A 27685-nucleotide genomic window follows, 5' to 3' on the forward strand; every position below is an offset into this window, starting at 1 on the left:
AGAGCGGGCAGAGAGGCGAGGGCACGTGCCCTGTTTGCTCCCCAGCACACTGTGGTCCCCTGAACACTACAGGCACAGCCCTGGAGGCCCCTTAGCACCACTGGGGTGGCCCAAATAACCCCCAGCACCAAAGGGCCGAGCAGCTCCACACCCTCAAGTCCTCCCACTGAACACTCACCAGGAGGGGTCCCTGGACCTGTGGCGCACCACTTGGAAGCCAAGCCCCCCACCCCCATTTTTTGTTTGTTTTTACATAGCCCGAGCATACCTGGCTATACTCAGGACTAACTCCTGGCTCTGTGCTCAGGAGACACTCCTGGCAGGGCTCAAGGGACCACGGGATACCAGGAATCAGACCTGGGTCAGCTGAATGCAAGGCAAGCGCCTTACCAGCTGTGCTATTGCTCTGGCCCCCTGCCCCTGCTGATTTGTCAGCCAGCTTTGCCCACTCCCAAGCTAACTACTGTCAAGGGGAATAGATGTACCCTGCTTTGCTTTACCAAATCCTGGTTCGTCCCTGGGAGCCAGAGGAAGAGCCTCTGGGAGAGAAATGGGAGTTCCTGGAACTTGGAAAGGAGGAGAGAATGGCTGTCAGGTAGGAACTGTCTTCTGTCACCGTAGTGTTGGTCTTCGTGATTTAGGTTTAGAAACATTCAGCTCAGTGTTGTTTTTTTTAAAAAACTTTTTGGGTCACACCTGGCAATGCACAGGGCTTACTCCTGGCTCATGCACTCAGGAATTACTCCTGGCAGTGCTCGGGGGACCATATGGGACGCTCAGAATCGAACCCAGGTTGGCTGCGTGCAAGGCAAACGCCCTACCCATTGTGCTATTGCTCCAGCCCCGCAGCTCAGTGTTTATTGACCTCTTGGCCTGTATCAGAAAACCATTTCACCACTGAGGCAGTCAGATTTTAAAACACCTAACCGCCTCTCATTGACCTAAACGATAGTAAAATAAGTATTTTTTTTTCTTGAGATGCAAAACCGATTCTGCTAGTTCTAATGTCCTACTATGGCACATTCCCTCACCATCTCACTACGTGCAGCTAACCCTGACTTCGAGAACCCTCTAGAACCAGAGCCCTTGCTGTGTTGGTGGTGGGGGCGGGGTTCTCGTCTTCTGGGCCTTGCTCTCCCGGCCGGAGCTTCCCTGTAGGGCATTTCTGCCCTGCCTTCTGTGGTGTCCTGGTCAGTGTCCTTCAGTCTCGGCTTGGCTCATGCCTTTGTCCTGTTGGCTCTTTGCCTTCCTCCATTCTTCAGGAGTCACCTGCTCCCCTCTGCTGACAGTTCCCAGACTTAGAAAGTTCCAGGGAGCCCCGATTGCCTGTTAATGAGGCCTCTGGCCCGACAGAAGGATATGGCCACATTGCTTAAGGGAGGGCACTTGGGCGGGGAGTGAAGGTGGCATTCGGGAGTCATCGGTATCCTCTGTGCTCTCGGAGCCGTGCTGGAAGAATGAATGCATTCTGTCACTCGCATCTTTGAAAAACACAGAAACACCCTCCGCCTGGCGCTCAAAAATTCCCACATTCTTTCCAGCTCCTCTCCCGACACACACTGTCCTCTCCTGTCGAGCTGGCATTTCTGCCTGCTTTTTAAAGTTTGCTTGTTCCTCACAGTGCTCCTCCAAACACTGCCCGGCCTCGTGTGCCCCACGCCTGTCCCCCCTGACTTCCCTGTCCCGGCCTCAAGCTTCGGAGACTCCCCGGGCCCGTGCCTGCAGCCCCGCTACCCTGCCGCCTCCCTGGCCTCTTTCTGCTCTGCTCCCCTCTACACGTGCCCTGACACCCATTAGCACCCGGGCGTCCCTCTGCTCAGCCCTCTCGCAGCCGCCCTTCTGCTCTGATCACATCATTCATTCATTCATTCACTCACTCACTCACTGCTTTTCGCTGATGGCCCCGAATGTGGCTGGGGTGGCAGGTGGGCCTGAGGTGTGCTCTCCAGATACACCCACTGTGTGTAGACGGGCCCTACTCTGCAGGTGTGCAAAAGGTTGCAAACCACCGACCCAGACGACTCCGTTTTTAGGACAACCCAGCTGTGCTTAGGGGTTTCTCCCAGGAGGGATGGGGGAGGGCGGGTCTTAGCTGCGCAGAATCAAAGGCAGATCACACAGGCAAGGCGCGTGCCCTTCCCTGACCCCCAGCCTCAGCGCCAGACTCCCCCAGCTTGTCTGCTGACCTCCTGGGGATATCTCCCATGGTCCCCTTGAGCATTACTCATATCCCACTTTGTTACTGTTTCCTCTCTGTGCTGGGCAGGGCCATAGCTCAGTTATTTCGATTTGTCTCTACTATCCTTGTATATATATATATAAGTATATATATATACATACATATATACACACACACATATATATATACATACATACTTTTTATATATATATAAAAGGCAATATATACATATTGTCTTTTGGGGGGGGGATCACATCCAGTGATGCACAGGGGTTACTCCTGACTCTGCACTCAGAATAACTCCTGGCGGTGCTCAGGGGACCATGTGGGATGCTGGGAATTGAACCCAGGTCAGCCGCATGCAAAGCAAACACCCTACCCGCTGTGCTATTGCTCCAGCCCCATCAGTAAATATTTATAGGTTTGCTTTTACTTCTGCTGCCTTATAACACTGTATCCATAGCTGTATTTTCAAACCAGCCCTTACAAAGTTCCTCGTTTATTTTTTGTTTTGTTTTTTTGTCCCACATTTGACTCTGAGGGTGCTTCCAGTGCCCTTTCTGTAAGTGGCCCTGCTGACCCTGGAGTCAGTCGCTTACTTGAAGGTGCAGTTTTCTAGCGCGTTCTCCGGGTTTCTGTGCTCCTCCCTCGTCCGTAGGAGGTTGAGAATGACGGGAATTGGTTCCGCAGAGCTGCATCGGTCTCCTGGAAATGGCCTGATCGGCAGGTTTCCCTGAGATGATTTTGTTTAGAAGCTTCTGAACTGTGTACATGTCTGCCCACTCCCTGCCCGAAGGAGTTTGTGCGGCGTGGGCCGAAAGGAACAAAGTGGAGGCGGGAGTGGGGTGATCAGAAGGGCTGAATGCAGGGAACCGAGGCGCGTTGCTCGAAGCGGCAGCAGAGTTGGTGGGAGGGGAGCGTTTCGCAGCCCTGTCCACGGCTGCTGCCTCTTGGGCCTCGTTATTGTGCTCTGAGTAGAATTTCCATGGCATTTCTACAGGCCTAGAATGGGAATTCTTGCAGGGGAGGCAGCCAGGACAATCCTGCTTTGTTCCAGTTCTTTGAGGACTAAGGAAATAACTTTTAAAACAATGCTGTCCTTCCCAGCCCGTCTCTTGTTTGTCTGCGCTGAGAACGGACACCACCTCTTGGCTCTCTCTGCTTAAACTGTGCTCCCAACTGCAAGTAGAAATTGGCGCAAGGGAAGGTTTGGGTGACTGTGAAAAGTGGGTGACGTCTTAAGTTTGTTTCCTTTCGGCAGTCACTCAGGCGTGTTCAGTCCCTAGTTCTGCATCCAGGTCAGGGACAGGTCAGGGACGTGCTTATTATCTCTAGAAATTGTAGCCTGCCCAATGATAGTACCATCAATGAAAGAATATTCATTACCCCTTATTGACCTTTTATTGAATCCTTTGTACTCTAACTGGGCACCTGTGTGAGCCGTCCCAGACTCTGCTTGGTTTAAATGTTGACTCTGGCACGGCAGTCTGTGGCCGTTAGTCATATCGAGGCGAGAGGCACTGCTGGTATGCGTGGGCACGAACATGTTCATCATCAGCCATTTCTCGACTGCAGCTCCTCTAGGCTCTGAGCTAGGGGCTGGAGTAAGGAGTTTAGCCACGGGAATGACAGTGACGGGACATTTATCACGGAATTACAGAGGTGCAGGGGTGCTGTTCCAAGAATCAGCAGATCACCCAAGAGCTTTTTAGAAGCAATGAACACTGGACCTGCCCACCTGCTGCATTGTCACAAGCTCCCTGGATTCATTTCCCTGCCAGGACTGGACATTAGGTCCAGGGTGGAGAGCCAGGAAGGCCTCATTGAGAAAGTGACTTTTTTTTTTTTTTTTGCATTGGGACCCCATTAGTGATGCTCAGAACTTGCTCGGGTCTCTCTGCTCAAGAGTTAATTCCTGGCTGTGCTCAGAGAACCAATGTCTGGTGCTTGGGATGAACCCAGGGTCAGCGGCTCGCAAGGCACGTGCTGTACGACTTGCTGTATAATCTCTCTCTGCCAGGAAGTGACTTTTAGGCTCAAGTGAGGATCCTGCGGGAAAGATGAAAGTTGGGAGGAAGGACGTGGAGCAGTTCAAGCATCAGAACAACAGTTGCATTCAGCGGGTGGCAGGACCAGGTGGGAAAGGCCTTGCACCCCCGACTAAAGCATCTAGTTCCAGTAAGGACATGGAAGAGAAACACTGTCCCCCATTTGTGTATGAGGAAACCAAACCTCAGACAGGTTGAGTGATTGGCTTATGGACACGTTACTAGTAAGTCATTAGTAAAGTAACAAGAGCCGGAACTTACATCCAAGCCGGAACTTGGATTCTGGCCTCTAAACTATAACTGGGACTGGAAATCCCAGCTTCTGGACTGCTTTAGAGTTTTTTCCTTGCAGGTTATTGAGAAGACAAAGTATGCATGTGATCTATTTTTAATGCATTTCAGATTCTCATAAGGCATAATAAAAGATGGAGTGGGGCTGGAGTGATAGTACAGTGGGCAAGGAACTTGCCTTGCACACAGCCAACCCAGGTTTGGTTCTTGGTACCACCCAATGTGGTTCCCCCAAGCCTGCCAGGAGTAACCTCTGAGTGCAGATCCAGGAGCAAGCCCTGAGCACCATCAGGTGTCTCCCTGGGACCTCACACACTGCAACGTCCAGGGAGACTTCTTGGGGCGTTTGAGTGGAGTGGAGGAGACACGGCCCCTGCCCTCAGCAATCAGTGTGATGAGGGACATACCACGTCTGTCTCCACGACGCCCACACTGAAGGGATGCCATGGACCCCTAGAGCTCCTGGGTGCTGGGGGCACAGAGAGCACAGACACAGGACAGAAAGGGGAGTGGAGTCATCAGTGGCCAGATCTGTAGGCACAAGGCACGGGGGAGGGGTGGCTTTCACATATGCCGCTTTGCCTTCCACAGGCAGCCATAGAGGAATGCATGCGGGCCTGTGGGCCTGGCCTGGGAGGCAGCTGGGGCCCAGGTCAGGCTCCTTTTCAGATAAGAAGTTTCTGGAGCCAAGAGTTTGCTGTAGGTGATTACTTACAGCCCCGGCAGGAGACAGGAGGAGCTCTTGCGGCTAAGACAGGTAGTTCTTTCTCCCTCTTTCCCTTACAGCTTTGCTCTGAGCTCACACACTGTGTGAAGCCAGGGCAGGTGGCACGAGTGGGTGACACATTTGCCAGCTCTCATCTCTGGAGAATAGCTCGGCCTTCCGACTGATGCTCTGGAGTGCTCCCTGGCATGGGACGACACTGTCCGGCCTTGGCAGGCCCTAATTCTTTCTCCGGCCCTTCCTTCCCAGTGCCTCATCTGGAATTATGGTTGATTGTGGCAGGGCTTTAGTCTGATGAAAGACATATGGGGTGTATCAGGTCCTTGCTTTTGTCCCACAGTTGAGTTATATGTCGCCTTAAGCAAACTGCCCTTGAATCTGCTCCCGTGATGCTGGGCGACAAACCCCAGGCACCTCTGTACATGAAGACTCCTGAGTCTGAGGAAAGCACACAGAGGCAGGGAGGAGGCATTATTGGTTATTCCCAGAAGCAATGGAGGCTGCCAGAGGGCGGAGAGACTGAGCGGCCAGGCATGGTCAGGAGGGACTGTTCCTGGGATGAATTAAAGACCACCAGCTGCATGCAATGGAGACGACATGCAACGCTGTGTGGAGACCGTCTTGTAGGAGCCAGTGAAGAGCAGCTCACAGGGAGGACCGTGGCTTCCTACTCAGGAGTCTGGGAGGTCAGGAGCACTGTTACTCTAGCATATGGGGTGTGGCTGAACCATCAGCTCTGCTGCTCCTAGTCAGCATGAACCCGTGGGAGAGGAGATTCTGTATGTTCCTTAGATCGCAGGCTTTTGTTTTGGGGGGCCACCCCTGGCAGCAGTTGGTGCTGGGACTTGAACCTGTATCTCTTGCATGCAAGGCATGTGCTCCAGACGGCTCCAGATGGCAGTCCCAGATAAATAATTTTTTAAAATTATTTGAGTTTCTCTCTTCCTTTATGTCTTTAGATTTGAAGTGCTGTGATTTATGATGCTGTTATTGGTAGGGTTTTATCCAGGATGGCATCGCCACACAACACCCTCCATCCATGAGTGTCCGCTTCCCTCCACCTCTGTTTCGGTCCCTCCCACCACCCCCGACACCCTTGGTAATCCCAACTGTAGGCCCGTTCTCAGGTTCTGTTGACTTCGACAGTGTGTTATTCCCACACTACGTTTCTCTGTATCCTAAGTCGGACAGAGTTCATTCTGTCATCTGTTTCCTCCTAACTAGCTTCACTCAGGGCAATTCCCTTCAGTTCCATCCACGGAACAACAAATTGCAACGATTTCATCTTTTCTTACAGCTGAGAAGTAAGTACTCCTTTGTGTCGACATATCACCGTGTCTTCGCCTAATTATCTGTTCTTGAACGCTTGAGTTATTTGTAGGTCCTCGCTATTGTGAATAGTGTTGCAGTGGATACAGGAGTGCAGATGTCTTTTGGAAACAGCGTTTTGGGGCTCTTGCGGTGGATGCCCATCAGTGGACTTGCTGGGTCACATGGAAACTCAATTCTTAGTTTCTGAAGTAGTGTTCGTATTGTTTTCCATAAAGATGAGCTTTGGTGTTCTTGTCTGTAAGATGAAAATAACAATGATGGTGCACTGATCATGCTATACCTGTGGTCATTGTGATCCATTTTAATGAATATATTCAAATGCTCTGAGATTTTAAAGGAACTCACTATGTGCACTCCCCCCACCCCGTGTGTGTGTTTGTGTGTGTGTATGTGTGTGGGTGTGTGTGATTACTAGAGCCTTATGCGTCCAAGCGAAGTGCTCCACCACTGAGCTACATCCCTGGCCCCACAGTATCACCATTTGAAGGAGGCATGGATGTTCTTTTTCTCCATCTCACATGGTGTGGCATTGATGTGGTTGTGAACAAATTTTATATGAAAACAATGTTTACTGAAATACATGCAAAGATATTCAAACCACTCAGGGTTTTGACCCCAGGCAGCAAGAACAGCTCATTCTTGACCAATCCTGTGCCAGGGCCCAGGGGATCAAGGCTGATCATGAAGCCAGATGTCAGGAGAGATGTGAGATGTCACCAAGCATGGCTTGGCCATTAATCCCGCGAGGTGCTGTCTTAGCATATCTGCTGTGTTCGGATGCTTGTGCTAGGGAGAGCCAAAGAGTCAGGCAGGCGCCTGGAGGAAGCATTTTTGAAAGCCACGTGTGCCAGTGTGCTCATTTGTCCAACAGATATTCATTACCATCTTCTCTGGGCTGGGTGCTGTCTAGACATTGAGAGACAGCAGAAAAAAGATAAAATCTCGGGCTTAGGGGAGTTTCCGTTTTGTGGTGGAAAGAGGCTGTAAGCGCAGCAATAAAGTGGTACATTAGGAGGTAATAAAAGCTAGGGATTTTTAACAAGGCTGTGAAGGCGGATTGGAGAGAGTGTTAGGAGAGGGCTTGCAGTTTTAGGTGAGGACAGCAAGGACCTTACAGGGGTTAAGGCACTCGTTTTGCATGTGGCTGTCCCTGGTTTGATCCCCAGAACCGTAAGTGATCCTCTGTGCATTGTCAGGAGTGATCCCTGTGTTGAGCCAGAAATAAACCCTGAGCATAGCTGGGTATGGGCCAACCATCCTAACCCACCCCACCCCCCAGTACAAAGAGGAGGAGGAGGGAGAGGAGGAGGAGGAGGAGGAGGAGAAGAAGAAGAAGAAAAAGAGGAAGAAGAAGAAGGACAAGGAGAGGAAGGAGAAGGAGAAGAAGAAGAAGAAGAAGAAGAAGAAGAAGAGGAAGAAGAGGAAGAAGAGGAAGAAGAGGAAGAGGAGAAAGAGGAGGAGGAGGAAGAGGAAGAGAAGGAGGAGGAGGAGGAGGAGGAGGAGGAGGAAGAGAAGGAGGAGGAGGAGGAGCAGAAGAGAAAGGAGAAGTCAGGAGAAGTCAGTTGTGGAATTCCTTATTGAACAGGAAAATGGAGCCATAGGCAGAAGGGAGTAAGATCCGAGAGCTCACAGTATCAGTGGTAGAGTACAGCAAGGACTGAGAGGGCGGGGAGAGAACAGACTTGAGCAAGCACAGGGCAGTGGCGCTGGGCTAGAGAGAACACAGCAGGCCGGGGTGTGCTCGGATGCAGAAGCCCCAGGTTCTTTCCCCAGCACCAACAGGAATGACCCCGGTAGCCCCAAGACCAAAACCCATAATGTATCAGGGGAAAAAAGAAAGAACTCACAGATGAAAAGATACACAAGACAGAACACATATCAACTCATGTGTAGAGCTGGTTTGGATTCTAATTCAAACAGAATAAAAAAAAAACAACCTAAGACATTTGTGTGTCCACTGGAAGTTTTGACACTGAATGGATATGTGATCATGGAAGCTGTTGTTAATTTTTGGAGATCTGAGGTTATTGTGGATATGTTTTGTAAAAGGCATGCTGTAGAGAAGCTGAAATATCTACGAATGAATTTCCAGTGACAGCATTTTGCTTCCCGTGGGAGTTTGGGAGCAGGTGGGGGTGAGTCGGAGACCCGGGACAGTTATAGTGGATGCTGGCTAATGGCAACTCATTTTAGGTTTTGCTTTATCTTTGATGATAAAATTTAAAACAAGTGTTAAAAAAAAGATGGACAAGGAAAGATGGGGGTTACAAAGGAAGGGGAAGGTAGGGGTTGTCGTCCACGACAGCGGATGGAGCCGTGGATGGTCACATCCCGTTAAGGCGACTTGATATTCAAGAAGGGGGCCTGAGAGGGTCTGAGAGGGGGTCCCGCGTGGAGGTGGTGCTGCGTCCTTGCAGGGTGCAGGCCTCAGGTGCGGGGCAGGTGGAGAGCGGGACGTAACAGGTGCAGGCCCACCAGGGCAGGGTGGGTGAAAAGTGGAGCTTAACAGATGCGGGTTCTCCTCTGCAGGTGCGGGGTGATGGAGCACTGGACTTGAGCCGTTGAGGGTGAGGTTGGAGCCTCCTTCTAATTGTGGGCATCTTGGAAGGGACTATGTCTAATTTTCAGGGACATCACGGCTAAGTTGACTTCTGGATTCCCTAACAGACCCGTGTGCACTGACTACATTTAATACTCTGCCACAAGTACTTAACAGTGATCTATTTGGAAGTGTTCAGGGGGAGGGGAAAGGGGGGGGCGTTTGCCCATCGAAGTGTGTGACCTGGGACAGAATTCACTGAACATGGCAGGTCGTTAGCTTGTTCAGTATCCATTACCTTAAAGCTGTAGAACTCTAATTATGAGAAGGAGAACGTGGGACTCAAAGCACTTCCAGTTGCCCTGTGTGTGCCACGCTCTTACCTTTGGTCTTGCAGAGAAGGACCCGGAGTTTGTCCCCTTTGCTTGTGCACGGTGTGACAATGGGTCTCCTAAACAATGACTTCTGCACCTAGTCCCCGTGCTCACTTGTCAGCCTGTCCTGTGGAGCCAGCTTCCTGAACTGTGGGCCGGGGCCCATGTGGAGTCGCGTGGCTTTGGAAATATTTGTCTTAAAATAAAAGTCCTTATGACTTAGGATCAGCAAGATTTAGGTACCGGGGTGGCGAAATAATGTGTCTGGGATGGAGGCGCTCGGGAGGAAAGGTGTGTGAAGCCTGGTGTGGTGGATGAGGTGACTGACCACAGCCAGGAGCCAGTGACGTCTCCCCTGCAGAGTGCTCCCTCGGCCCCAGATCCTCTGGCTCGTCCTCTCCCCCCTGCAGCGCTGGCAAGCACAGAAGCCCCGCCTGCATGGTCCAGTGCTGCTAACTTGTTTCACTGTCTTTACGTGTTTCATAAATCAGTACCGGTCTCTGGCTGGGTTCTGTTACCAGTTCTAAAATGGCCTGTGCATAATTTATATAATATATATATATATTTTAAAATTTATTTTGGGGTCACATCTGGCCATGCTCAGGGGCTGCTTCCAGTCTGGTGTTCCAGGCTTGCTCCCAATAGTGCTCGGGGAACCCAGTGATCAAACCCAGGCCCCCTGCATGCAAAGATGCATTCTAACCCCTCGTGGTCTATTTTGGAACTAAGACGTATTGAAACAAGAAGCTAAATGGAGGTAGTAAAAAAAAAAAGAGAGAGATACGTCTCTTCCCCTCACAATAAAAAATTGTTAGGGATAGTAGCGATTTTGAGAGATAATCAGAAAGAGAACTTTTTAGCGAAATCCTTTGTGGCATTTGCTCCTCTTGGCATCTTCCTATGGGCCTTTTCCAGGGTGATGTTGAAACTGCTGCATCACTGCCTTCGATTTCAGTGTGGTGGACAGTGAGGCTTGGTTTTGATCTGGCCCCAGCTGAAGAGTTGGCCCAGGTGTCCGCATCACTGGACCCAGCTGGACCCTTACACATCGCTGATGCATAAGCAGGGGGTCCCATGGCCTCCTTTCAAGGGACATGGCCAGATCTAAAGCGATGGCAGGGCATAAGTGAGTGCCTGCTCCCACGTTCCCTCTCTGCTGCTGCCCCCACCGTGGCCCACAGCACGGTGCTCCAGTCCTGTATGACCCCAGGGAGCTCTCTAAACTTGGGGGGTTGTTCTTCCTGTTGCTCTTTTTTGGGGGGGGGGCTTACACCCAGAGATGCACAGGGGTTACTCCTGGCTCTGCACTCAGGAATTACTCCTGGTGATGCTTAGGGGACCATATGGGATTCTGGGAATTGAACCCGGGTTGGCCACGTGTGAGGCAAATGCCCTACCCGCTGTGCTATCGCTCCAGCCGTTCCTTCCCGCTGCTCTTTGCTCTACCTGTCATCTCACTGAAAGCTGGATTTGATGAGAGATTTCAGAACTCTGTCTTCAAGAATCTCAGTTCTCTTGGACCTATTGGAACAGATTTTATTTTTGGATTCCAGGTGGACAGCATTGGGTTAGACTCATTCTCACCCTGGGTCCTTAGATCCCTGCTGTTTCTCACCGCTCCTGTCTGTGTCCCCCTTCCCGTCCCTCTGTTATCTTCCTAGCTTCCTGCCTAGCTGTTTATTTACCTGTGCATGATAGTAGTGTAAGTACCTACACACCCACCACACACAAAAAATGACAGGACTTTGATAACTAGTAAAATCTGTTCTCCTAGAATCACAGTAGCTGATAAATTTCACTTTACTTTCTCTTTAATTTGATTACATTCAATACTTCAACAAAAAACTCACTATTATTGTTTGGAGTTTCCCCGTTTCCCACACACACACAATGTTGGACCTGCTGAAAAGGAAGCATTTGATAATTTGTTTTCCATTGCTGAGAATGAAGAGATGTGAGGTTGTGTGGCTGTACTAGCTGCCACGTGGTTTTGGATTTCTGTATTTTAGTATTTTAGTAACTAAGTCCAGATAAATTTCTGCCAGAAGTTGCATCATTGCAAGCTCGTACTTCTCTGCTACTTTATATTCCACATATGAGTGCAATCTTTCTATGTCTGTCTCTTTCTTTCTACTGTGATTTTTGTGGTGGAATATGTGCACTGGTGAAGGGATGGGTGTTTGAGCATTGTATAACTGAGACTTAAGCCTGAAAGCTTTGTAACTTTCCACATGGTGATTCAATAAAAGAATAAAATTAAAAAAAAAACAGTACCAAAAAAAAAATCTGTTCTCCTGTCCTCAAACTCTCTTCTCTTCCTCCTCCACCACTAGAAGTAATCTTTTTGTGTTTAAAAACAGCAAGCAGGGGCTGGAGCAATAGCACAGCAGGTAGGGCGTTTGCCTTGCACGCAGCCAACCCGGGTTCGATTCCCAGCATCCCATATGGTCCCCTGAGCACCACCAGGAGTGATTCCTGAGTGCAGAGCCAGGAGTAACCCCTGTGCATCGCCAGGTGTGACCCAAAAAGCAAAAAATAAAATAAAATAAAATAAAAACAGCGAGCAAAACCTTTTAATTTTGACCAAATGTACCTGATGTAAAATTTACCATCAAGGTTGTTTCTAGCATAGCAGTAAGTACATCTGTGTTGCTCAACAATGAACTTTAAAATCTCATCCTTTTGCAAAGCCAAAAGTATCCCCATGATGATTTTATTTATAATTTTATGCCCGTTCCTCCCTCTCTATCCCAACCACTGTCCTTCCTCACTGTGTGGCTCAGAGGTAACCTCATTTACAAGATTTTTTATTTCCTGACTGGCTTGTCTCACTTTGCATAATGTCCTCAAAGTTCCTTCATAGAGCATCGTTATAGTTTCTTCCCTTCTCAGGGCCGAATAATGTTCCACTGTGTACTTATACCACGTTTGGTTCCTCCATGCATCTGTTGATGGGCACAGCTGCTTCCACTTTGGGGCTATTGTCAGTAGTGCTTCTGTGACCCTGGGCACGCCAGCGTCTCTGTGGGACTTGCTTCCAAAGGAGAGTTGCTGTGTTTAATTATTTGAGGAATAGCCGTGTTGTTTTGCAGTGGAGACAATATATTGTATATTGTAGAATGACTACATTCCACCCCCCACATCCTTTTCAGGTTTTTTAGAATAGTAGTCATCTTAGTTTTAATTTGCAATTCTCTAATGATTAGTTATGTTCACCATGCTTCCATATGTCCGTTGGCTATTTGTCACTGTCACTGTCACTGTGATCCCGTTGCTCATCAATTTGTTCAAGCGGGCACCAGTAATGTCTCATTGAGAGACTTATTGTTACTGCTTTTGGCATATCCAATACTCACGGGTAGCTTGCCAGGCTCTGCCATGCGGGCTCGTTTGTAGTCTGGAGAAATATTTATTAAGTCCTATGTCATGTTATCATTCAATTGATTTTTTGTTGTTGGGTTATAACATTTGGAGGGGGGCACACTGATAATTCTCAGGAGCTACTTCTGGCTCTGTCCTCAGGAATTTCTCCTGGAAGTGCTCAGGGAACCACATGGGATACCTGGGATCGAACCCATGTTGGCCATGTGCAAGACTAGCTGTGGCCCAGCTTATAACAACTCTTACCTTGAATTTGTTTTCTTTCCTCTGCTTAATACATGATTTCATTGCATCCCGCCAACATGCATACACACATACACATACCCCCACTTTTCAAAAATTTAAGAACCTTCACTTTTATGAAAGATCTACATTAATTTACCTGGTTTTGGTAATTTAATGAAATCTGAAGAGGATTTTGTTCTTATGACCAAAGGCAGAAAGTGGCAGTAGCATGTGGTGTTGGTTTGGCAGTAACCTTTCTAGGCCGCGTGCTTCACCCTTGCCAAGGAAGGGGTACTGCTCCCTGTCTCTTGGAATATCTGTCTGCAACCAGGGCAGTGACCATGGCTTTCCTTATCTTTGGGTGGCGTTAGGTGTTATGTGGTATCTGGCATGATTTGGTAAATTACCTTAGGATGTCTAGAAGTTTAAAAAACTTTTCCGTATATATTAGTGGTATTTCTTTGCTTTACGCCATTTTGGCTTAGGAAAGGTTCCATATGAACATAATTTTAGGAAGCAGGGGAAGTCTGGGGATGAAACGGTAGATGGATGAAGGGACAGATGGTTGGATGGATGGATGGATGGATGGATGGATGGATGGATTATATAGGCAACCTGGTTCACTTATTTTGCCTATTGTGAGATACTTGTTTGGTTTTATCACAGTTTAATGCCCCTTGATGAACTATGATGCGATCCCCAGGTTTCAGTTGTGGTAACTAGTGCTTTCAGGAACATTTTTATGCACAGGAATAAGGTCTCATGGGTGTACATTAAGAATACATTGGCTAAGTAATGGGCCAGAGAGATATTACAGTGGTTCAGCCACATGCCTTTCACACAAACAACTGCGGTTTGAATTCTGGCACAGTGAGGTCCCCTGAGCTTCCTGGCTACAGCCCTGAAGGCCCCTAAGCACCACTAGGGTGTCCTGGAGAGCCTCTGGCACCTCAGAACTTCAGCAGTTCTGTCTCCTCAGATCCTTACACTACCACTGACTTGGTCAGCTGAGAATCTCCAGGGCTTCCTGAATGCTGCTTGGGCATTCACCCCAACCTCAAACATCTTCTCGGAGGTTTTAACTTGTCTTTTTCCATATATCTTAAGAGTACCCCAACTCCAAATCTGGTTGATTGAGATAGAACTTACCCCAAATGAAATTTTACTTTATAAGGTATATGTGCCTCTGGGGCTGGAACGATAGCACAGTGGGTAGGACGTTTGCCTTGCACGCGGCCAACCTGGGTTTGATTCCTCCGCCCTTCTCAGAGAACCCCGAAAGCTACTGAGAGTATCCTGCCCGCACAGCAGAGCCTGGCAAACTACCTGTGGTGTATTTGATATGCCCAAAACAGTAACAACAAGTCTCACAATGGAGACATTACTGGTGCCCACTCGGGCAAATTGATGAGCAACGGGATGACAGTGATGTGCCTCTAAACTTTGCAAACACCTGCAGTTCCATAACCACCACCCCAGTCAAATACAGAAGAATTCCACAATTCTCAGTGATGAATTAACCTTTTTGGTTAATCCTCTTCCTCCAGCCTTACCCCAAGTAATCATTGACCTTCAATAATTTTCTTCAGCTCACGTCTTTCTTGTGGGAAGGTCACATAACAGGATGCCACATACATGCCGTCAGTATGTGACCTTTGTGACTAACATTTTTCACTTAGCGCCATGCCACTGAGATGCCTTTGCCTTGCAGCACAGTCCACATTGTGCTGTGGGCCGCATTTGGTCTGTTTACTTACTACTTACCTGCTGATGCACATTTGACGACGTGTTTCTAGTTTTGGGCAATTATGAATGAAATTGCTATAAATGGGCTGGAGCCGTAGCACCGTGGGTGAGGCGCTTGCCTGGGATAAGCCTGACCCGAGTTCCATCCCCAGCATCCTATATGGTCCCCTGTGCACCCCCAGAAGTAATTCCTGAGTGCAGAGGCAGAAGTGACCCCTGAGCATCACCGGGTTGACCCAAAAACTAAAAAAATATTGCTGTAAATATCTGTATATAAGTGTTCTGTTTTTAATTCTCTTAAGTAAATTAGGAAGGAGTGCAATTTCTGAATCCTATAGAAAATGTATGTTTAGCTCTCTAAGAAGCTACCAAACTGTTACCCAGAGTGAATGCACAGGTATTTATTCCTCCTAGGAATTAAGCAAGTTCCGGTTATTTCACATTCTCACTAGGACTTGGTAATGTGAACTTTCGAGCTATTCTAATAGGAGAATAATGATGTCCCCAGTGAAGCTGTTTGAATCTAGAGATTTCTTTTGGCAGAGTTTTTGTTTTATTTATTTGGAGAGGGCACTTCCAAGGCCCTCTTCCAGAGGGTCTAGGACCCCTCTGCCCTTTCCAATTGTTCTTGGTCCACCTGGCTGGCTGTTTAACCCAGGGCCCGGGGATGCAGTGCTGTACAGGCCCTGTGGTACCAGGGGTTACTGGGATACCCTGTGCTTCTGGGGGAAAGATGCGGGGAGGGAGGGTGTCAAGACGACACCTGGGGATCTTCAGAGGTGCCAAGGATTAAATTGAGGCCAGCTGCATTCAAGGCATGTAGCTTAATCCTTGTACTGTCTCTTTGGTCCCTTTTAGTCATGTTTTAAGTCATGACATTAGGACCAAGTAGATCATCCAAAACATTTGTTTGGTTTCAACATACTTGCTTGTATTTTCTTATCTACGGGCTTAAATGGCTCCAGAATGAAATGAAACAATCTTCACATACTTCACTCTTATTGCGGTGGGAAGGTGCTCGGTGGTGGGATTGGTGTTTGAATATCATCTGCAATGAAGTACTGTGAACTACTTTATGAAAATAAAATATATAAAAATCGCAAAAAATAAAAAAAGGTTAGTGCACACGTTTTGCACACAGGGAATCTGGGTTCCATGCCCAGCACGGCAGAGTTCCCTGCTGGCAGAGTTCCAGCAGAGTGCACTGCTGGAAATACAACCCCCAGCCTGACCCCCAAGGGCCACGCTGGATGCTCGAGTGGCGTAGGAGTGATCCCGGAGCCACTATCCAGACAAAAAGTTAGGCCTTCAAGTTCTTTCATAATTATAAAGTTACTCAGGGTGTCTGTTGTGTGCTGAGAAGTGTAATAACTTGGCGTTTCTGAGAATCTGCCCATCTCAGCTGAGTTAAGTTTCTCCTCTATGTGCTTCCTGTCCTCCGGCCGCTAACCCTGTCCTGGCACCCCGCTCACTCCTAACCCCGCTCATTCCTCACAAAGGGCAGGGCGTCAGCTCGCCTTTCTCTATTTTCAGTTTTGTTAGCAGTTTATCATCTCCACTGGTCTCCTCGAGGAAGCAGTTTATTTCATTCACTTGTCCTAGTTTTGTTTCTGTTTTATTTCCCGTCTTTATTCTTTCCTTCCTTCTGCTTTTCTTCTCTGTACTCTCCCCCCGCCCCCCACCCAGCCCCTCCTTGTTGTCATTGTTGCAGTGACTGGTGGGCACACATTTGGGTGTGCTGTGCCGCCCCACCTGTGGTGGCACTGGGGACCACAGCAGCAGTGCGCAGCTTCACGTGTTGACATCTGTGTGGGTTTCCTTGTCACCCCTCAGAGTCCCACCCACCGCCCCATCTCTCTTCCCCTCTAGTCATCATCTGGTGATTGTGGATGTTTGTTTGTTTGTTTCATCTATATATATTTTTTGCGGGAGCCACTTCCGGCAATGCTGGGGGTATGGGGTCACACCTACTGGTGCTGGATTCAACCCAGGACCTCAGTCCTACAAGACCTGGGCGATGTAAGCTCATACACTGCCATAGGAACCACATCTCTCAGTCTCAGTATATTATATTATTTATTTATTTAATTATTGGACCACACCGAGCTGTGCTTTGGGCTTACTCCTATCTCTGTGCTCAGGGATCACTCCTGGCAGTGCTCAAGAGATTATATGGGACGCCAGGGATCAAACTTGATTTGGCTGTAGACAAGGCAAACACCCTACCCACTGTTACTAGATATTTGGTCCCTCAAACTATTTTTAAATTTCCTTTGAGCTACAAATTAAATTTAGTGAAATCAAATGCAAGATGGTTGAATTTAAATATAGAATAGTGGAATTTAAAATTAATTTAGAATAAACATACCATAGTATAATGAAAGGTCAATGCATAGTAATGCATAGTGACAAATTACAAAAATTATATGCCATCTGTATGAGAACACTTCCAAATATAACCAAAATATGCCAAAGTAAGTGAATATTAAAATATTTTAGTTGAAATTAAAAACATGTGTCCTTCTGAGACTCAACATATAAGTATGTCAACTTCAAGTTAGTTTGTAATTTAATGTTTCAAAAGCATGCCATTTGAGGTTTTTAAACCTTGAGCATATAATTCTAGAGTCCATTTGGGGAAAAAATAAACAACTGGAAATTGTAAAACATTAAGTCAGTTATTAAGATACACTAATTAATAGGTTATACCAACACGTGAAGAGATAAGCAGATGAATAGAAAAGAAAATCCAGAGACAGACCCAAACATATGGATAACTTAGTCTGTAATAAAGGTGGCATTTCATTTAAAAAAAAAAATTTTGGCTACACTGGTGATGCTCAGGACTTAGTCCTGCCTCTGCATTCAGGGATCACTCCTGGCTTGGCTCCAGGGACCACATGAGGTGCTGGGGGTCAAACCCATGTCAGCTGGGAGATGTGTGCTGAAAGTAGATTAAGGACCAAATGTGATAGCCTCTCAGTTCCTATATTGCGAACCATAATGCCCCAAAGTAGAGCGAGTGTGGAAGTCGATGTGGAGGTCTCATTCAATTCAAGGAGAACCCTTCGTAGGGCTGAGAAGGGGAACGCAGCCGAATGAACAGACACAGAGCCCGGAGGAGGGAGAAAAGGCATTTATTCTATGGCAGTTACAGTATTCATACCTCCCTGCTGGGAGGAGGTGGTATAGTATGCACGCCAGGGACCCCCAATAGAAATGCAAGGTGTGGCACAGGCTTTAGCTAGTAATAAGCAAATGCTGATAGGATAAGATCAGTAAGATTAGCAGTGCCAACCTTTGCTAGGTGTGGCATGGGGTTAGCTAGTGATAAACAAATAGTGACAGGATAAGATCAGTAAGGTAAAATGGCTCCCTACAAGCGAGAGTATGGGGGAAATCGTCTGCCATAAAGGCAGGGGGAGGGCTGGAAAGGGAGGGGTATACTGGGGACATTGGTGGTGGAGAAAGTGCACTGGTGGAGGGATGGTTGTTTGATCATTGTAGGACTGAAATTCAAACATGAAATTTTTGTAACTGTAGCTCACGGTGATTCAATTTAAAAAAAAGAAAGAAAGAAAAGAAAAGAAAACCCATATCGGCTGCATGCAAGGCAAGCTCTCTACCTGCTGTATTATCTCTACAGCCCCCACCCCCCATATGGCATTTCTAGTCCGAGGGTCAAAAGGTAAATTCTTCAAGGAATGGTATTGGGAAGTGGCACTAAATTAACCACTGACTGAGACGTGAACAGAGAATGAGAACAATTCATAGAAAAAATTGTTCAGCTTCATTCTGAAAAAGACACCCACTGGGCGCCATTAGTTTCTGGGCGTCACATTGCCAAGGATCAAAGTCGGCAGCTGGCCATGGTGGTGGGGGTTGCTCACAGTTCAGCATGGGGCTCGGTGCCCCGACCAGTAGAGAATGACCACACACCTTCTGACCCAGACATGCTGAATTCAAGAATTCATACAAATAGTCCTTTAAGTGCGACATCACATCTCTCTAACGCTACGTGTTGCAGTGGTTTGCCACATATAGTGATTATGAACATCCTACATGTCTATCAGAGAAGCAGTGAGACATTGTGTATTTTCTGTGGGAGCCACTTCCAGCAATGCTGGAGGCCTGGGGTCACACCTGCTGGTGCTGGGTTCAACCCAGGACCTCACTCATGCAAGGCCTGGGCTCGGTAAGCTCATAGATGCCATATCATGTGTATGTTCACAATAAAAATCCTATAAAGTTGCTGAAAGCAGTGGGTATATTTACACAGAGAAATGCTCAAAATCCTCAAGAAAAGACATTTGTTAATGAGAAAAAAAGCAAGTGAGGGGAGAGAGTAGATATGCCCCTTCTGATATTTACGAATCATAATTTCATCTACATAAGCCTTTTGTTTGTATTTCTGGGACCCTCAGAAGTCTGATGCCAGCGGCTGTCTGTTCAAGGGACTGGTGTCAGGGACAGAATGGGACATGGCATTACTCAGATCCTCTGGACATTGCATTCTTTTGTGGTTTTGAGCTTTTTATCATATGAAGGGATTGCATTGCGGGTGGGGGCGGGGAATAAAATAATTTGTTTAACGCTGATGTAAGAACCTGGAGAAATAGTGAGTCTTTGTTCCCTGAGCCCAGATGAATTAGCTAGGACTTGGGGAGCATATTCTAGTCTTCAGAAATAGGCACTTACAGCTCAGAGCTGCTTAAAAAGAACTGGTTTGGGTTGGTGGGGGAGTATCAGAATTTCACTAGACCGGCTCAGAGTCTGTAGCCAGGGAAGGACAATCAGTTAATAGACAGTCGAAGAGAAGATAACCTGTACATGTGACTCAGCAGTAGACACAGTAGACACTCGTACATGTGAGTGCCAGGAAGAAAGGGAGGGAGGAAGGGAGGAGAGGGAAGGCGAGAGGGAGTGAGTAAGGGGGGATGGGAAGGAAGGAAGGAAGGAAGGAAGGAAGGAAGGAAGGAAGGAAGGAAGGAAGGAAGGAAGGAAGGAAGGAAGGAAGGGAGGGAGGGAGGGAGGGAGGGAGGGAGGGAGAGAGGGAGGGAGGGAAAGAAGGAAGAAAGGAATAAAGGAAAGAGAAGGAAATGGGAAGGAAGGAAGGAAAGAAGGAAGGAAGGAAGGAAGGAAGGAAGGAAGGAAGGAAGGAAGGAAGGAAGGAAAGAAGGAGGGAGGGAGGGAGGGAGAGAAGGAGGGAGGGAGGGAGGGAGGGAGGGAGGGAGGGAGGGAGGGAGGGAGGGAGGGAAAGAAGGAAGAGAGGAAAGAGAAGGAAATGGGAAGGAAGGAAGGAAGGAAGGAAGGAAGGAAGGAAGGAAGGAAGGAAGGAAGGAAGGAAGGAGGGAGGGAGGGAGGGAGAGAAGGAGGGAGGGAGGGAAAGAAGGAAGAGAGGAAAGAGAAGGAAATGGGAAGGAAGGAAGGAAGGAAGGAAGGAAGGAAGGAAGGAAGGAAGGAAGGAAGGAAGGAAGGGAGGGAGGGAGGGAGGGAGGGAGGGAGGGAGAAGGAAGGAATGGAGGGAGGGAGGGAGAAGGAAGGAGCAGGAGGGGAGAGAGGAAGGAAGGAGGGGAGGAAGGGAGGGAGGGAAAGAAGGAAGAAAAGAATAAAGGAAAGAGAAGGAAATGGGAGGGAAGGAAGGAAGGAAGGAAGGAAGGAAGGAAGGAAGGAAGGAAGGAAGGAAGGAAGGGAGGGAGGGAGGGAGGGAGGGAGGGAGAAGGAAGGAATGGAGGGAGGGAGGGAGAAGGAAGGAGCAGGAGGGGAGAGAGGAAGGAAGGAGGGGAGGAAGGGAGGGAGGGAAAGAAGGAAGAAAAGAATAAAGGAAAGAGAAGGAAATGGGAAGGAAGGAAGGAAGGAAGGAGGGAGGGAGGGAGGGAGGGAAGGAAGAAAGGAATAAAGGAAAGAGAAGGAAATAGGAAAGAAGGAAGGAAGGAAGGAAGGAAGGAAGGAAGGAAGGAAGGAAGGAAGGAAAGAAGAAGGAAAGAAGGAAGGAAGGAGCAGGAGGGGAGAGAGGAAGGAAGGAAGGAAGGAAGGAAGGAAGAAAGGAGCAGGAGGCGAGAGAGGAAGGAAGGAAGGAAGGGAGGGAGGGAGGGAGGGAGGGAGGGAGGGAGGGAGGGCAGGTGGAGGCTGTTGAGTTGCCCAGCAGATGCTGTGAACGCCATCAGAGCACTTGGAAACAGTGAGCAACACCAGGCACGTCCTCCTGCCATCAGTCTGACATGTTTGGGGACCCGCTGACTGCCCAGCGCTCTCCTCCCTCCCAGACTCAGTCAGAGGAGCCCAACAGGTGCCCCTGTCCAGACCCCTTGTCTGGCAGTGCCTGGGTGCCCAGCACGGTCTCTTCCAGCCGCAGCTCCGTCTCTCTCCTTGCAGCCTGTGTCTCTCAGGTTTCCGGCCCCCGTCCCTCCCCAGAGCCTCTCCTGTTCTTCCTGGAAGCCACCTGTCCCCAGGCATGTGGCCCGTCCAAAGCTGGGTCAGTGGTCACAGTTGTCTGTGGGTCTGCTAGAAGTGCCGTGACCGTGCGCGCCTTCCAGGTTCACTGTCTGCCTCTCTCATTTGATCTCTCACCTGCTCTCACAGAGGCCCTCATGGCAGGCCTGGTCCCCAGTGATGGCGAAATACTTGCACTTGGTGTCTTCCAAGTTCCTTCCCAGACACTGTCTCTTGGCAGACGCCAGAGGCCTCGAGGAAAGCAGAGAACAATTTGTTAACACAAACACCCAAAAGAGGGTAGTTGGAGCAACTTAAGGAAATGAATCTTTTGGATAAGAACGTATGGGTTTTGAATCTGGACTCAGTGGATTTATAATACATTGAGTATACCAATTTATGGGCTGGAGCAATAGCACAGTGGTAGGGTATTTGCCTTGCACACAGCCAAGTATGTTGTAACAATGGAGACGTTACTGGTGCCCGCTCAAGCAAATCGATGAGCAACAGGATGACAGTGACAGTGACATACCAATTTATACTCAATGGATTTTGAGTTACATGGTACACCTATTTCCTTCCAAGTAAGATGGGGGTAATATGAACTTCTTTTATCTTCATACTGAAGTGTAGTTAGGATTAAAGGGTTTACAAGAATTTCAAGGAGAATAAAAATTCTAGGAATTACGATGCTAGTGATTTTTTTGGTTTCCTGTTCAAACCATTTGCATTTTATTTTTATTTCAAAAAAAGTCTTATGAAAAAGAGAGTAATATCATGAACCTGATGTACCCATGAGTCTCTTCAGCAGTAGAAGGGTGATGGCTAAAGTGCAGGGGAGTGGCTCAGAGGGCTGCTGAGCATCCTTGGCATGTATTTTCCCTGGGTTGGATTTTCTGAGCGCTGACAGAAACCCCTGCACATCTCTGGGTGTGACCAGAAACAAACAGAGCAGTGATGAGTACAGGCCAGTGGGTCTCAGCTCTGCTCCTCTTCATTCCTTTTGCACCAGCCCACCGTTTTTGCAGTCATGAATATTGGGCCCAGGGAGATAACTGAGTGGTAGAGCTCACGAGAGGTCCCGGCTTCGACCCTGGCACTGCATGGCCCCCTGAGTACGATCCTCTAAGCATCACTCACCAAACTGGGCATAACCAGGCATGATTTCTCCACCCCCAGTTTTGCCAACACTGTAGGGGTGTGGTCTGTGTATAAGAAAAATGATGTCCTGGGGCTGAGCATAGTATAGCAGGTAGGGCATTTGCCTCGCACGTGACCGACCCAGGTTCAACGCCACGTATCCCATATGGTCCCCTGAGCACTGCCAGGAGCAGTTAATGAGCACAGAGCCAGGAGTAACTCAGCATCACTGAGTGTGGCCCATAAACAGAACAGAATAAGAACAAAGATGTCCGTGGAGCTGGAGAGATAGCACAGTGGGTAAAATACTTGCTTTCCACATGGTTGACCCGGCATGGAACCCAGTACCCCATTTGGTCCCCTAAACCCGCCGGGAGTGATCCCTGATCGCAGAGCCAAAAGTTAGTCTTGAGCATGGCTGGGTGTGTCCCCAAAACAAAACCAAAAGCAACAAAAAGAAAAAAGATGTCCAAATTACTAATGCTTTCCTAACATCCTAATGGGGTGCTTGGAATTTTGGAAATATTATTAGGGCTCCATTGGTTTTAAATATTTGTACGTTTTAATCTAGTACAGTTGTAAGCCTTGTTGGTCAGCTTGAATTGCTGTTCCCTTGAAACTGTTCCCGGTGACTTCTGAGTCCTTTAGCGTCATTGACCTGAGGAATCTGTAGCCATTTACTTTATGGTGTGGCAAAAGAGTCTCAGCTCATCTTGGACATTTGCTGCATCAGCAGATCCCCCTTCGGAGGGGCTGGTGGTCAGAGTTTATAATCTGGTGAAAATGTGTGTGATTGTCCTTGTTACTGGGCTTCCCCGTGTACAGAACCCCAAAGTAGGGGGGGGTGTATGAGAGAGAGAGAGAGAGAGAATGTGTGTAAGGGAGAGTATGTGTGTAAGAGAGAATGTGTGTGAGAAAGTGAGTGTGTGAGTGTGTTTCAGAGAGAAGTGAGAGAATGTGTAAGAGAGCATGTGTGTGAGAGAGTGTGAAAGAGGAGAGAGAGTTTAAGATGAAACATCTGGAGTTCAGATACTTCCACTTCCTAATTAGGGCTACAGAAATTTCACCTTACCTTCTCAGCCTTTTGTTTGCATTTCTTTTTGATAAGAAAATCTTGGTCCTCAGCACCCCCAATCCTCCGACTCACTTCACTTAACCCGCCACAAGGATTCAGAACTCTCAGACCGATAATGCTAAAATTACAGAGAACTCGCACAAGTGCCTGGCGCGTGAGCCCTGGGTCGGATGCGTGGTGGCACGGGAGTCCCTCAGCACTCTAAGCGGTGTGTAGGAGGTGGCTCTGTTAGAACAGGCAGACAAAGGCCAGGGGGACACCTAGCAGGCAGCTGCCCATGCTGGTAGGCAGGAGGTCCAGTCCCGTGCCCAGAACAGCATGGTTCTGGGCGCCATGGGGAGCAATCCTGAGCACTGTGTTGGGAGTAGCTCCCCAAACTTTCCAGTGTAGCCCACTAACCAATAAAAGAATTAAAATGCTATCATAGTTTATGTATTTTTTGAAAATAGTTTAGGCTTTGGGTGGGGGGGAGAGGAAAGGCAGCCCGTTCTTTCCAGGGAAACACAGGTGACCGGCTTCCGATTTCTCTACCTGCAGTTACCTGCAGTGCCAGTCAGCTGTACATGGACGCTCACAATTGCTTTTTATTTTCATTTTACAGATTTCTTTTAAAAATCCCCAAATTTGTCACTGGAGACATAGTACAGGGTTTAAGTTGCTTGTTTTGCATGCCGCTCACCCCAGTTCTGTCTCTGGCAGCAGTTCTATCCCCAAGCACTACCGGAAGTGACCCGTAAGGATAGAGCCAGGAGTAGGCCCTGAGGACTGCCAGGTGTAGAGTGCCCTCAAAAAAGGGGGGGCTGGAGTGATAGCAAAGCAGGTAGGGCATTTGCCTTGCATGTGGCCAGCCTGGGTTTGATTCCCAGCATCCCATATGGTCCCCCAGCATGGCCAGGAGTAATTCCTGAGTGTAGAGCCAGGAGTAAGGCCTGTGCATCGCTGGATGTGACCCGAAAAGAAAAAAAAAAATCCCAGGGCCAGAGCAATAGGAGAGCCAGTCAGGTGCTTGTCTTGCACAAGATCAACCCAGGTTTTATCCTCAGCATCCCCTGTGTTCCCCTGAGCACTGCTAGGAGTGCTTCCTGAGTGCAGAGCCAGGAGTAACCCCTGAGAATCACCGGGTGTGGCCCCAACATCCCAACATGTTTCATCATTATAATTACGTCTTTTATCATATATTTATGTTGTTCTGAAGCAAATCCACCAAATCAGAAGTGTAGCTTCTTGGTCCGGAATGGGGCTCAATGGTAGAGCAATTGCACCTGAGACCCTGGGTTCGATCCCAGAACCACGGCCATAATAGTGTGTAGCTTCTTTTCTGTCCTTTTCACATCTCCCCCTTCTTGCAGATCTATTAAAATTTATCCTGGTTGGAGCTGGAGTGATAGCACAGCGAGTAGGGCATTTGGCTTGCATGTGGCCGACCCGGGTTTGATTCCTAGCATCCCATATGGTCCCCTGAGCAAGGCCTGGAGTAATTCCTGAGTGCAGAGCCAGGAGTAACCCCTGTGCATCGCCAGGTGTGACCCAAAAACAAAACAAAACAAAATTTATCCTGGCATTTTCTTAACTTTTATTTTATACTTTATCCTTTTATTTTTAAATATACAAGCAGTTATATATCTGCACCACTCCTTAAAAACATACACAAATAATAACACTTTTCCTAGCACAACTTTTTCACTTCACAGGAATTGTGAAGATAATAACATCGGCTCCTAGAATATCAAGTGTCTTTCGGATAGATTCCTAGAATAGGGTTGAAGCTCAGTGCATACTTACTTGGATTGATGCTGCCACATTCTCCTCTACAAGGGTGAATTTTCCCATTTCCTGCAGGCACGTTGTTGAAGTAAATGACTTGGTGAGCTACCTCAGTTTTTACTGCAGAAGGTTGAAGGATCTCCCAGTAGCATGGACTTAAAACTTGGATTGGTAACATGCTCAGGGCCCAGTGGTCAGACCCACTTACCATCCCTTCTCCCCATTTCACAGAGGAAGAACCTGGGGCATTGGGGTGGGGGGGCATGACCCCTCAGAATGAATAACAGTCCAGAACCGGAAAAAAAAAAAGTCAAGGCCCTGACCCTAAAATCAAATCTGCTTGCAAAGCTGTATAGATTTACTTATGTTGAACTTGGTTTGGTTGTTTTATAGATGAAAAAAGAAAAGCATAATAATTCTCCTAAGTAACTTTTTTTTTTGCTTTTTTTGGGTCACACCTGGTGATGCACAGGGGTTACTCCTGGCTCTGCACTCAGGAATTACCCCTGGCGGTGCTCAGGGGACCATATGGGATGCCGGGTCGGCTGCATGCAAGGCAAATGCCCTACCCGCTGTGCTATCGCTCCAGCCCCTCTCCTAAGTAACTTAAGAAAATTAATGAAATGATTTTAGGTACATTCCCCCTTGGGTATGGGAGTGATTCTTCAAGTTGTGGCTTCACTTCTTGAGGTGAAGAATTAGATTCAGTCAGCAATTCGATCTGGAGCTGGGGACTGCTGAGGACCCCGGGGGAGGGGACCGTAATTCACCCCCAGTGCTGAAGCCCCTGGCAGAGTCTCCCAGTTCTCCCCACGTGCTCGGACCTTCAGACACAGATACCGTCGGCTGAGCCACGCTTCCCAAATGCAAGGAGCCGGCGTTCTCCCTGGGGTGCTGCTGGTGACCGGGCCTTCTCACGTGACCTGGGTTCTCTGCTCTTCTCTCTCACACAGGCTGATCGACTTATGTGCAGCTTGGGGCACTGGAATCTTCCTTCCCACGGCAGGCTGCCAGGGAGCCTGGTCTGGGGTCTCCGGGAAGAGGCTGAATGAGGTAGAGACGGTGAGTGGGGATGCGATCTGGGGGTCTGAGAGGTGGGAGGAGGGGAACTGTGTGCCCTGCCACAGAATGTGGCATCTTCCCCACCAGGAGACTGGGGGTGAGGGAAGCGGGACCCTCCTCCGTCTGCTGTTGTCTTTGTCCTGATTGATGTCCATCTCCACTGAAAAATTGGGTGCATCCTCCCCCCACCCCTAGTCTAGCCTCCACAAACTGGAAGCCTCCTGAGTGACGGCCCCAGCAGATGGGGGGCAGTCCAAGAGCCCCCTCCTCGGGGCGGGGCCCTGGGCCCAGCAGATGGACAGCTGAAACCATTCCCTGGGCGGGGCCCTCATTGTTCCCCGGGGGCAAATTTCCTGCTGCTCCAACAACTCCTGTTTTCATGTGAGGCCAGAGGTGGCGAGGGAGGGCGTGCAGGAGGCGAGGACAAAGGAGTACCGGGCAGCTGACAAGCCACTGACCGCAGGTCACAGCCAGCAGCCCCGCGGCCATTGTGTGGGCCCAGGGAGGGTTTTCCTTGTCCTGTGCGGGCATTTCTGGCTTTGCTCCCTCCCGCTGCCTCCCCGCCCACCCCTCCCCAGCTGTCCTCTGTGCTCCGGGGCTGGTGGGGCCGAGGGGTTGGGATGTGTGCAGTGCAGGCCCGAGGCAGAGCTGAACCTGGCAGCGTCACTTCCGGTGGTGTCAGGCCCGTTTCTAAGGGCTCTGCCCGGGCCTGGTTGGCACGGCCGGGATCCTAGTCACCGCCTCGCTGTGAAGACCGAAGATTGCGTCCGTGCCTGGCAGATGGAAATGAGTTGTTATTCCTTCCTGTGTCAGCAGCTCCAAGGCACTGATCTCATCAAGGCTGTTTTCTAGTGGATCCTTTTAATTATTTTTTAAAATGTTACTGTTGTTGTTTTGGGGGGCACACCTAGCAGTTACTCCTGGCTCTGAGCTCAGGGATCACTCCTGGTGAGCTCAGGGGGTCATATAGGGTGCCAGGCAAGCTTGCGAGGCAGGCTTCCTACCCCGTGTACTATCTCTGGCCTCGACTAGTGGGTCTTTTAAGTTACAACTGACTTAGAACAGTGTCAGGCTTTGGGGTCACCTAGGAAATCCATCCGATCACAAGGCCTTTTCAGGGGCTCATTGCTGCTGTTGTTGAACCCCAGTGCACTGAGTGGGGTCGTGGCAGGACCCCACTCTTGCAGTATAACACAGGGAAGCCCCCACCCCCCACCCCCTTGACCTCATGGTCATCCATCGATTCTTGGAATGAAATATGATGTGGCTTTCTTCAAAGTCAGCCAGGATTGATTTTTTTTTCCCTCCCCATCATTGTAACAGGATGATACTGACAAAACAGAGACGCCCTTTATTCAAGGGCGGGCTGTCCG

At 48.8% G+C, this 27685-nt stretch overlaps 1 protein-coding gene across 14 annotated transcripts in view; it reads left to right on the plus strand.

Annotated features, from left to right (window-relative positions):
* NFASC (neurofascin) overlaps positions 1–27685 on the plus strand; it is a 179989-nt gene that overhangs the window by 60266 nt on the left and 92038 nt on the right. For all 14 annotated transcript variants that reach the window (XM_055144403.1, XM_055144410.1, XM_055144412.1 and 11 more), the window contains exon 2: positions 26204–26312. In XM_055144403.1, the coding sequence (XP_055000378.1) occupies positions 26204–26312 (109 nt within the window). The remainder of the gene's footprint in view (positions 1–26203; positions 26313–27685) is intronic.

The sequence above is a fragment of the Sorex araneus genome, chromosome 7 (assembly GCF_027595985.1).
Source record: "Sorex araneus isolate mSorAra2 chromosome 7, mSorAra2.pri, whole genome shotgun sequence".
NCBI classification, from domain to species: Eukaryota; Metazoa; Chordata; class Mammalia; order Eulipotyphla; family Soricidae; genus Sorex; species Sorex araneus.